Genomic DNA, 11,764 nt, shown 5'->3' on the forward strand with positions numbered 1-11,764 from the left:
TTGGCGCATGTGCATCAACCTTGCGCGCAGTACACAAACCCAACACAACAAGAAAAGCTAGTAAAGTTAGTAAAGCTAATGGGCTTTTGCAGCACAAACACAAGCATGCAGTCCGCCATTGTGGTTATTGTTGATGTTGTTACGTGACGTAGCGGTGTCTGACTGGGGTTGAGATGTGGGGTGATGACATCATCGTGTCACAAAATATACGGATTGGCTGTACACACCGAACATAAAGGTGTCGTTTTCAGATTTATCCACTCTTGAGACCCGGTTTTTAAAAAAATTGCGTTTTCAGGCTCCCAAAATGCCAGAGTCGTCTGGACGAAACTCAAATACGATACAAAATATTTACGTATACAGCTAAATGTGTCTCTGTGTGTACAGGGCCTTACTGTGATTGTTTTTTGTATGCCTGTGTAGAGTACATGAACGATTGAAACGCTTCCCACATGCAGTGCAGTGATACGGTTTCTCGCCAGTGTGGATCCTCTCATGTGTTTTCAGATTTGATGTATTATTGAATCTCTTGTCACAGTGTGAACACTTATAAGGTTTCTCTCCAGTGTGGATCCTCTCATGTGTTTTCAGATGTGATGACTGACTGAATCTCTTTTCACAGTGTGAACACTTATAAGGTTTCACTCCAGTGTGGATCCTCTCATGTGTTTTCAGGTCTGTTGACCTACTGAATATCTTGTCACAGTGTGAACACTTATGAGGTTTCTCTCCGGTGTGGATCATCTCATGTGTTTTCAGATATGTTGACTGACTGTATCTCTTGTCACAGTGTGAACACTTATGAGGTTTCTCTCCAGTGTGGATCCCATTGTGTCTTTTCAGATGTGCTGACTGACTGAATCTCTTGTCACAGTGTGAACACTTATAAGGTTTTTCTCCAGTGTGGTTGCTTTCATGCAATTTTGTACAGGTCTCTGAAGTAAAAGTCTTTTCACACTCAAAGCACATGTACTCTCCCACAGCAGTATGTATTTTCTGACCTACTTTCAAATTTTGTAGACGCAAAAAACTGTTACCACACAAATTACATGAATGTGGCTTCTTCTTTGAATGAACTTTTAAGTGTTTCTTCAGAACTGAAGCCCATAAAAATATTTTACCACACTGATCACATGCGTGCTGCTTCTCTCTAGCGTGGATGTTCATGTGTTTCTTAAGGTGTGCTGATTGTGTGAAACTCTTCCCACATTGATCACAAGTGAATGGTTTCTCTCCAGTATGAAAATGGTGAAATGTGAACATAAAAGTGAACCCTGATGTAACAGTGCATGGCTCCAGACTAATATTTGAGAGCAGTGCCAAGTTCTACGGATGGTGGCGCCAGAAGCAGATTTGGTAGCGCTGGGGGGGCTGGTGTGTGGGGTATCAAAAAATAATGATAATTTAATCATAAAATTACTATGGCTTTGCATTAACAAGTGCAGTTACTAATAATACCACATGTTTATTTCTTGGTAATACACATTTGACAGTAAAGCACTTAGCTTGAGTTGGGAAGCATACAAAATTAACTTTTAGTAATATCAGTAACGTGCTAAATCTTATTTTCAAATAGAAAATTTATATATTCTACTCTTACTAAATGTACCATTATTATTCTAAAGTATTATATACTATAGTTATATAGTTATATACTATAGGGCCCGATACTGCGCTCCTGTTCTCGTACTCGTAAAAATGCCCCGATACCAAAAGCCGATACCAAACAGCGTGTGAATAGAGCTGTGTCCAGAAAAAGAAACACTGAAAACAGAACAACAGAGAATAGAATGGAGTTATTAAAACAATGCACAAGTTACTAAAGTTATTTGACGGTAAGGAGAGCGAGAGAGAGAAAGAGAGAGAGAGAGAGCAAGAGAGAGAGAGTCCGAGAGCGCGCACTTCTGTTGCATGATCTTGATTGCTGTTCGCTCCATTAGCGCATGCATTTGGATTAAAACTAAATCGTAAATATAAAACAAACAAAAATGATAGGGGCATTCACTATAAACAGCATTTATTTTAAACGTCAAGCAACACAACTTTATGAGGTTGGTCCGTGTACAGGGTCCGTGTACACTGCACGTGGCGCAAATTACATCACCAAAATAGTACGCCTGCACTCCTATAATGTATAAAGAGTGGTTCCCTGCATTATTTTAGGAAAACGTTTTGTGATTACAGTATATTGAGCTGCATGGAGCAGCTCTTATGCGCCATTAAAATGAACAGTGAAAGTAACAAAAGCTTATACAATACATTTTAACAGGTATAATTAAGTGTGGAAATAATTGAAGGTAATATCTGTTTGCTATATGAACCAACTAACATGATTCATATTATTATTATTACTATTATTTTGTTTCTGTACCCAATATTTTTAAAAAAAAAATTACAAATGCTGTGAAGATACAGGTATCGGTATCGGCGAGTACCAAAAATGAAAGTATCGGTCTCGTTCTGAAAAAAGTGGTATCGGTGCATCCCTAGATGCAACTACAATATTGACTAAGTGTCGCTGCGTTGAGTCTGGGTAAAACGTTTTGTGATTACAGTATATTGAGCTGCTGCAATGGAGCAGCTCTTATGCGCCATTAAAATGAACAGTGAAAGTAACAAAAGCTTATACAATACATTTTAACAGGTATAATTAAGTGTGGAAATAATTGAAGGTAATATCTGTTTGCTATATGAACCAACTAACATGATTCATATTATTATTATTACTATTATTTTGTTTCTGTACCCAATATTAAAAAAAAAAAAATTACAAATGCTGTGAAGATACAGGTATCGGTATCGGCGAGTACCAAAAATGAAAGTATCGGTCTCGTTCTGAAAAAAGTGGTATCGGTGCATCCCTAGTATTATATAGAACTGACCGACAACTTCAGTGATTTTAATTGATGTGCAATTCAGTCAAAAAGTGAAGGAAAGATTGGTGATTTGTATATTTTCTTACTACATACACAAAAAATAGTGCAAAACTTTGACAAAAATTTATTTCTTGATGATCTAATATTTTATAATAGTTATTTTAAAATTTCTAAATATAAAGCAAGTAGAAATGAATGACTAATAAGCCAATAAATGCTCCTCTGCTGCCATCTACTGGTTATTGTGGTAATTTTATGTATTTTTTAATTTTACACAAGTGTTTATTAACCTCAAAACTATATTTTGATATACATTGCGTTTTGTTTAATTGGATCATTTTTAGAGTTTTAAAGTGCTGGAAACAGCTGTGTGGAATACTTGAAAGTCACTGAAAAGTTCTTTAATTTCAGGGTTTGTACAACCTTTTGAGAGAGAAATTCATGATGTAATAACACTGTACTATTTCTGCCACAACATCATGGTTATAGTTAGCGTTACTGCTTCTGGGTTTCTGCGTCAGCTCTGTTTGATCTGTTCATAACAGAATTCTGTGCAGAATTTGAATGCTTCTCACTAGATCTCACAGTGCTGTGCTGTAACAGTGTCGCGAGATCAACATTGGATCCCAAGTAAACCTGTTCTGAGCTCGTTTGCTGACCAGTTTGCTTGCGCTGCTTTCAATTAGTGGTCCCATCGGTAAGCCCCACCCCCCCTTGCTCACTCAGACAAACAAACAGAGTTGCTAACTGTCTTAATGTCTCAGTGTGAAAGCCTTGTCCCAAGATGTTTTTGATCAATTTTGGACACAGAGGGACCATCATTCAGCTGTGGGACTTCAATATGCCATGGAGAGATTTATAAAAGATTTTAAAATAAATATGAAAAAATACAGGTCACAATGCAAACAGGAGAAGTCTCATGTTACGGCCGCCACAATCGCAATGACAACACTGTTCATGTACCGCAGTGTAAGATTAAATTAATTTACATTTAACCAGTTTAATATGGAGAGGCACTAAAATGTAACGTTAGACCTTTTATGTGTTTTTGACCTACACTGTACATGATTTGTGAATAGTTTGCTTTTTAGGTTTGTATGTTAGCATGGACTCATTAACTTTAACGTTAGCTAGTTTTAGCCAGAGATACCTTGCTGAAGCACAAGATGGCATTAATGTACTGCTTGAGCAGATGAAAATTGTAACTTAATGAGAGTATGACAACCAGAAAATGAACGTTTTCATCTTCATTGGGATTGGGACTGAATGTTTAGGGACATTTTGCTCTGTTTTGTTTAGGATTAGGAAATGGAATAAAATAAATGTCATTGCCCATACTCTCAGGATACCTGGAATCTGTGTTACAAGTGCCATGGGCACATCGTTTTTCCATTTTTGTAGCATAAACAGCATCAAACCGATGAAAGCTTCAGATCTTCCAATGTTTCTCTATGACGCTAAAACCTAAAGATGTCCGAGTTCCGGTCCCCTTGCAACTGATACTGAACTGCCATCGTCTCATCTGCGTTTGAGGGTAGGGGCATACCAGTAGGTCAATTATTGGTCCGAGCTGCTAAATTGTCCATGCTGCGCAGGTTTTGTTACACTTTTGTTTAATTTGCCATTTGATGTGTCTCATATGCAACAGAAATGGCAGCGCTTATAAGTTGGGCAGTGCGGTGGTCGCACCGGCAATTTAGTCACACATGCAGAAAAATGTTTACAAAACCGCAAAATGCGACCATCGCAGTCGGGATCCTTGCAGTAGAAAGTAGACACGCGTGTTGCAAAATCTTTAAATTATTATTTTTAATATATTATAGTTGGGCTGCACGATTAATCGAATGCAATTGTCATGTGCATCTTGTCAGTAAAGCCAGTTTTGTAATCAGAAGTAAATCTCCATCACGTGCTTTCAGAAGGAGCAGCATTTACTACACCGAGTCTTAGTTCACTAACAAGCTACACAAAAAAAATTAAATAAACGCAGACGATATAATCACACGATTATTAAAACGAAGAAATCGTTCTGCACTAACAGCTGTTTGCGTAGCTTCTCTGTGAACTACGGCACCGTGTAGTAAATGCTGCTCCATCTGAAAGCACGTGAAAATACCACATTTAATAACGTAGGGCTGGGTATCAATTCAGATGTCCCGATTCGATTCGATTCACGATTTTTTTTATTACATTCAGTGAATATAGTTTTAATACAAATGCTATTGATATTTCTAAAAAACGAACAGTAAACATAAGTTTACAAATGGTGAATTAATAAAAAGAAATTAAGAACCACATGCCTGTAACCTATTCTTTTTTTTTTGGTATAGTGTCCTTTTTTAAACAATAATAAGGCCCTATAAAATGTTCTTAATTTTTCTGGTAATCAGATGGAGGCATAAAACATTAATTTAATTTATCCTAATCAAATGAGAATTAAACCCTTTTATTTTTTGGCAAACAAAGTGCTGCACAGAAGAAAAACAGATGTGATTATTCCTTTAAAAATAAAGAAATATTTATTAGCAGTAGTAGCATTGAGTCTTAAGACTGCTAAATAGTAATATATTCTGACACAGTTTCTTAACGTTAAACTAAACTTTTATTTTGACGGGTTGCCGTGAAGAACTTGCAGCTGCTGTGTATGTGATATGACGGTAGTTTTCTCAAATGAAACGGTAAAATGCTAATGAAGTGACTCTCAAGAGCAGCTGGAGATGACATTCGTGTTCATAGTGAGACGGCAGAAGCTGAAAACACCGCGAGCATAATCCGCGCTTTAGTATGTGTGTAGTAAACAAAACAGTGTGCCTCGCCATCCGTCATTCATTCATTGCGGAAATCATGCCGCCTTATGCATGATATTAAATGCTTCCGCAGATTTATAGTATTACTATCCACCTTTTTCTTGTAGTAAAAATGGCCGCAGCCATTTGTAAATTCTATGGGTCTGACTTCCGGTCTCATCTGCGTCCACTCCGTCCAGCTATTTTTAGCTGAACAAAACAGTTCGTTTTGCTTCTTGATATTGAAAGTTGGTGTGTCTTATATTATTTTAATGTATTACCTTAATTATGAACACACTGGTTTGTAGTGCAAACAGTTTTACAGTTTACTGCACGTTGTTATTCTCCTCGTTATTTACCTATAGCGGCTAATGAACCGGAAGTCTCACCCATAGGCTTACTACCGCGTTGAAGAAAAAGGTGGATAAATTATAGTCTTTTAACAATGTTTAAAGACAGCATGTATATGTAGCCTGTTTATACTATGATGATGATGATGTTTATTTTCCCCACTGTATGATGTTAAAAAAAAAAGATTAATCGAAAAATAAAAAATTTTTGCCCAGCCCTAATAACATGTTTTTACTCCAACCTCACTTCATAACGTCAGTCGAGTGTTTGAAATAAATCCTTCTGTGAGATGATGTGACTTCTTACACAGAATAAGGCACACAACATATTTCATAGTATTCTAAGCAGTGATAAAGGCATTGCATATTCAATACTTTATTATAAGGAAAATTATAATAAGAACAACTCAGATAAACCATGTTGTTGTAGCCGTGTGTTTATTAGTCACGTTGAATCAATGAAAGCATTTAAATCTTCTGTTTATTCAGCTGCAACGACAGGGATTTCCTGTGGCCTCATTTATCAACAGTGCGTAGAAAAGGTTCTATATTTTGTCCTTATTTTTACACACATTCCTCATACGCACTGTTGTTAAATGAAGGCCCAGGATTTCTTCTGCAGGGCATATTTGGAGTTTCTGCGCGAGAGCGCCCTCTGGCCTTCGGATGGAAATTTACTACTGATCACAGAACCGTGCTTCACTGACAAGATGTGTGCATGAATATCGCAGCTTTTGCCTAATATTGGTCGCGATTTATCGTGCAGCCCTATTGGAGATTTACTTGTAAATATTAAGATGCATTTCAATAGCTCTGACTGATTTTAAAAAGTAATTTTGTCAGCCCCTGAAGTGGGTTGTATTGACATACCTGAGCGGCTGAAGTTACGCTATATGGTGCTCTTTCAGAGACATTTGCATTTACTGCTTGGACGGAGCAAGAACACCTTCCAAAATGCATGTGCAGATTCAGTCGAGTGATAAAGTTTACCCTCTTCTGTTGAACTTAAAGTGTTAGTTCACCCAAAAATAAAAATTCTGTCATTAATCATTCACCCTCATGTCGTTTCAAACCCGTAAGACCTTCGTTCATCTTCGGAACACAAATTAAGATATTTTTGATGGAATCTGAGAGCTGTCTGACCCTGCATAGACAGCAATACAACTGAAATGTTCCCAAGTTCAGAAACGTAGCAAGGAGATCTGTAAAATAATCCATGTGACATCAGGGGTTCAACCGTAATTTTACAAAGCTACAAGAATACTTTGTGCGCGAAAGAAAAAAAAAAAACGACTTTATTCAACAATTCGTTGAATAAACGGCCTGGTGACGTTTCACTTTACAGCGTGATTAAACTATGTTTAAATCCATTAAATTTTTATATTTGGCCACATGCAAACTCAGAAATGTTTGTTTTGAAATCGCGATGTACAAAAAATGGCATAATTAGAAATAGGTTGATGTATTCTCCTGTGTTGGCAAAGTTGATAAATTATTTACATTACAAATCTAGTGAGATAATGCACAATGTTTTCCCAGATGAACGTTAGGCAATTCAAATTCACAGCATATGCAGAGGAAGAGTTTAGCCCCTCTCACACATACAGTCTTTACTGGTAAATTACCTGTAAGTTACCATTAAGAGATCATGTGTGAACAGTAGTGCTGTGTTCAATACATCGATGTATCGCCACAGAGATTTGACCCTTTGATTTGAGATTTGAGCTGTCCCTGTATCGATATCGCGGCACATGCACTGCAGTGGGCCGCGCTTAATTTGAATACAAGAGCAGCGTTTAAAACGGAGTAGAAAAGGGCAAGGTTTCTAAAAAATAATGAATACAGCATAATATATAGGCTACAACAAGGTTTAATCTGGTCGCAGAGGAACACAACCGGGGTTGCCTGATATAAAGAGACGTAATCCCCGAAACGGAACTTCCCACTTGCCCAATACGGAAATATCTGCCAAGTGTGTTACTTGTTTTTGCCAACCTGGCAACCATGTGTACGCGCGCTCTCTTCACTGTGGATAAACGCGCTTGCTTTCTGAAAACACCGGTTAGCTTGCAGTATAGCGATCTCCACTATTCTATTCTCAGAAAAGTGTAATTTATCAAGTGTTCATTTATGAGAGAGAGGGGAGAGAGAGAGAGGCTGTGTATGTATAAATGACCACCGTTTTGCCGTTGTTAACAGTGAAGCTGTGGCTTTAATTGCTTTAGAAACTATGATGTTACCAGCTCCTTGTTGAGAAAGATAATGTAGCTCTTCAGCGATTAAGCTATTTTATTGATAAAATTGTGGTGCAGCGCTGAAAAGAATGTCTGTGCGCGCGCGCAGTGTGAGTGACTAACGTGTGTGCGTGAGGTACAGTGAAGGCAGCGCATTAGTTTAGAACTCTTCTTATTTTTATTTTTTAAACGTAGAGAGTGTGTTGATATGTGCAATGATAACCTACCAGCAATGTTAAGATGATTTAAATATATTAGAATGAGTACATTACAATATAAATTTATTAGAACGAGTACAAACAAGACAATCTGAATATTGTACCTGGTGGGGAGTGCACAATGTAAGCATGAAACATATGCCATTACCTATATTGTACTGTGGTACAGTTATGGAGGCCCTTCATAATGCAGAGGTCAACTGCCTGCTCTGCCAATAGTTAGCAACAGCCCTATAGTATGCAGTGTTTAATAAACAGCTGTTTTACTCAATTCTTCTGAGGTGAAATTCAGTGCAGTCCCGTATCATGATATGTATCGTATCGTGGCCTCTGTATCGTGATACAGATCATATCGTGACTTTGCTGGTGAGACACAGCCCTAGTGAACAGGACCTTTTCAAAAATCCCGGTAAATTTGTTCTGGCAATCATATCGTTCTTATGGAGATGACATGATTACTCTGAGCTGTTTACAAAGCTCTGCTGCTTTTTAATTAGTTTTTCTATGTAAATATGCGCTAGATGGACATCTTTGACCATTGCGCCTCGCAGCTTTTTGTCGTGCTTCTCAATTCATCAGGGCTGCGACTCTGCAATTGGATACTATTATGCGCGTCTCATGTTTATAAGAGCAAAAAAATTCTGATTGGCTAGTAATGTTAGTTTGGTTGAGAGTGAAAGCTGTGCTCCTCTCATACCATTGGTAGGCGAACTCATGGACTCGAAAGTGATAAACAATTTTTTTTTTAATGTAGGATTTTTTTTCAGCTAAACACTGCACGACGGAGATCCGGCACGGTTCCGGAGAACTTTAAGCCCTGGGTTACATAAAAGTTTTTGCTTAAAAATGAAGATAAGGTAAAGGTGCAAATAATTACATTTTAGACATTAATTTGGCCAACGAAATTAAAGCCCTAGGACAGGGGTTCTCAAAGTCTATATTCCAAGGTCCAAATCTGAATTTTCATCAGTGTCAAACGTCTGGACCGGAACAATTGGTTATTACAAAACTTGTTTTTAATAAGCATACATAACAAATAAACATTTTTTTTTTTAAATAAAGTGCAAAAGTGTCAAAACAATTAATTTAAGTGTCAGCAATAGAGGTCGACCGATAAGGGTTTTTCACTGGCCGATGCCGATATTTAGAAATCAGGGCAGCCGATGGCTGATATATGATGCCGATTTTTTTCCCCCCCCTTTATCTCATAAAAGCGAGTTTGAGTAAATGATTATTGCAGGGCACAAGATGGTAATAGTAGTAGTAGTAGTAGTAGTAGTCATAGTAATAATACATGGCTCAAAGCACCTTCTCAAAACAGTTCTGAAGCATGCTTTTTGTTTATGTTTGCTGACAGACACCAGTGTTTCCCACAGACTTGCAAATGCAAATTGATTCTCTGCCAGCAGGAGGCGCTGTTGAAGCGAAGATATAGCGGTTTAAAAAACTAAACATATGATTTACAAGCTTAACATGCCTTTATCAAAGTAGGAAATAATTCGTGTTCTTGAAATACTAAATGGAGGCGGGTCCAGACTGAATTCCCTCCAGGTCCGGATCCGGACCGGAGTCCAAACTTTGAGAAGCACTGCCCTAGGACAGGGCTGTCCAAACTCGGTCCTGGAGGGCCGGTGTCCTGCAGAGTTTAGCTCTAACTTGCCTCAACACACCTGACTGGAAGCTTCTATGCCTAGTAAGAGCTTGATTAGCTGGTTCAGGTGTGTTTAATTAGGGTTGGAGCTAAACTCTGCAGGACACCGGCCCTCCAGGACCGAGTTTGGACAGCCCTGCCCTAGGAGAACTGTTGTGATGAGCACACAGCAGTGTTTCTTTACTGAATGAATCCATGTTTTTAAACTATTCGAGTGAGTCAATGATACAGTGAGCCATTTAAAGGGGTGGTTGACTGCGATTTCACTTTTTTAACGTTAGTTAGTGTGTAATGTTGCTGTTTGAGCATAAACAATATCTGCAAAGTTGCAGCGCTGAAAGTTCAATGCAAATGGGAGATATCGTCTTTTAAAATTCTGGCAACAATCAAGCCTAGAAAAAACCCAGTCAACCACCCCTTTAAAAAGCCAGTCACTTCTTTCCACTAACCAAGCGGAGCAGCTTTTACTCAAGTCACGACACCGTTTCTATGAATTTGGTGATAAACCAGGCAAAGCTCTTGCACTGTAACTTAGACTTCAAACTGCAAAGAGTTTTATTGCTCAAATTCAAACCCCAGTTGGAAATATTTTATCAAACTAGGGCTGGGCGATATAGCTAAAAACATTTATCAACGAAATAATGTTTCATATCGGTCGGTATCGATAATTATTGACTTTTTTTATAACCTTTTTTAAAACAAAAAGGAATAGAAATTTTTTTTTTTATTTAACCACTGTATTTATAATTAACACAATTTATTGAGACAAACAACAAATATTTTTTGTTTTAACAATCAAACACAATAAATATTAAACAAATACCTCATTTCTAATGTTTTATATGCAGATTAAATAGGTCTTTATTGTATAGGTCTAATTGTCTCCCAAGGCCACAGGAGGGTGCAATGATTATTTTATTGACAAAAAACACTATTCCACATTTTGCCCAATGTCCTTCAAACAAACGTGCCAACTGAATGCTATGAAAACATACAGTGCTTAATTTATTGGGCCACTTGCCATAATAAAGAGAAAACACATTTTAGGAATCTGTCAAAATTGTTTAAATCAAAAAATGTTAGTCATTTATTGGGCAAATAAACTTAAACAACTAAATAGTATTTATTCACATAAAAAAGGCCTATGCCCTTCATAACAGCTTTTGGCCTATATTATAGTATTAGAAATAGCCTACTGCCGTTACTAAAGAGCTTATGCATATTGGAGGACTAACCAATACAGAAAGCTAAAAAATGATTTTGGTAATCACCAGTACTGTTAGTTTAGAGCAGCAGTGGCACAAACCATAATTTGTTAAAAACCTTACATAAATTTGTTTTAATAAATTTAAGCATTGTATATGTTGAATATAGCTTATTATTATTTTAATTTTTAATGCAGAGTTTTAAAGATGATAAAAATGAATAAAATCACAAACTCAGTTGTAACCTATAGGTAAGAGTAATGTTCTGCAGGAACACACGTTCACTTTGATCACAGTCACGTCTTCCTGTCATTTCTTTATCCTGTAAGGAGGTTATGAAGAGTCTGATATTTATATTCAGACAATTATACGCTTTTATCCCCTTACAGTTCCTACTCTCATAAAATACTCGCAATGCATGTTGACCTTTAAACCTTAATTTAA

At 37.2% G+C, this 11,764-nt stretch overlaps 1 protein-coding gene across 1 annotated transcript; it reads right to left on the reverse strand.

The window, feature by feature from the left end:
- Nucleotides 1–264: 264 nt before the first annotated feature.
- On the reverse strand, nucleotides 265–8,038 carry LOC107758343 (zinc finger protein 239-like; the record flags this gene model as incomplete). Its single annotated transcript, XM_016576055.1, has 2 exons — nucleotides 265–1,244; nucleotides 8,012–8,038. Coding segments are annotated over 2 exons (908 nt in total), but the record flags the coding sequence as incomplete, so codon positions are not given.
- Nucleotides 8,039–11,764: the final 3,726 nt, after the last annotated feature.

The sequence above is a fragment of the Sinocyclocheilus rhinocerous genome, unplaced genomic scaffold (assembly GCF_001515625.1).
Source record: "Sinocyclocheilus rhinocerous isolate Xijiao unplaced genomic scaffold, SAMN03320098_v1.1 scaffold4823, whole genome shotgun sequence".
Taxonomy (NCBI): domain Eukaryota; kingdom Metazoa; phylum Chordata; class Actinopteri; order Cypriniformes; family Cyprinidae; genus Sinocyclocheilus; species Sinocyclocheilus rhinocerous.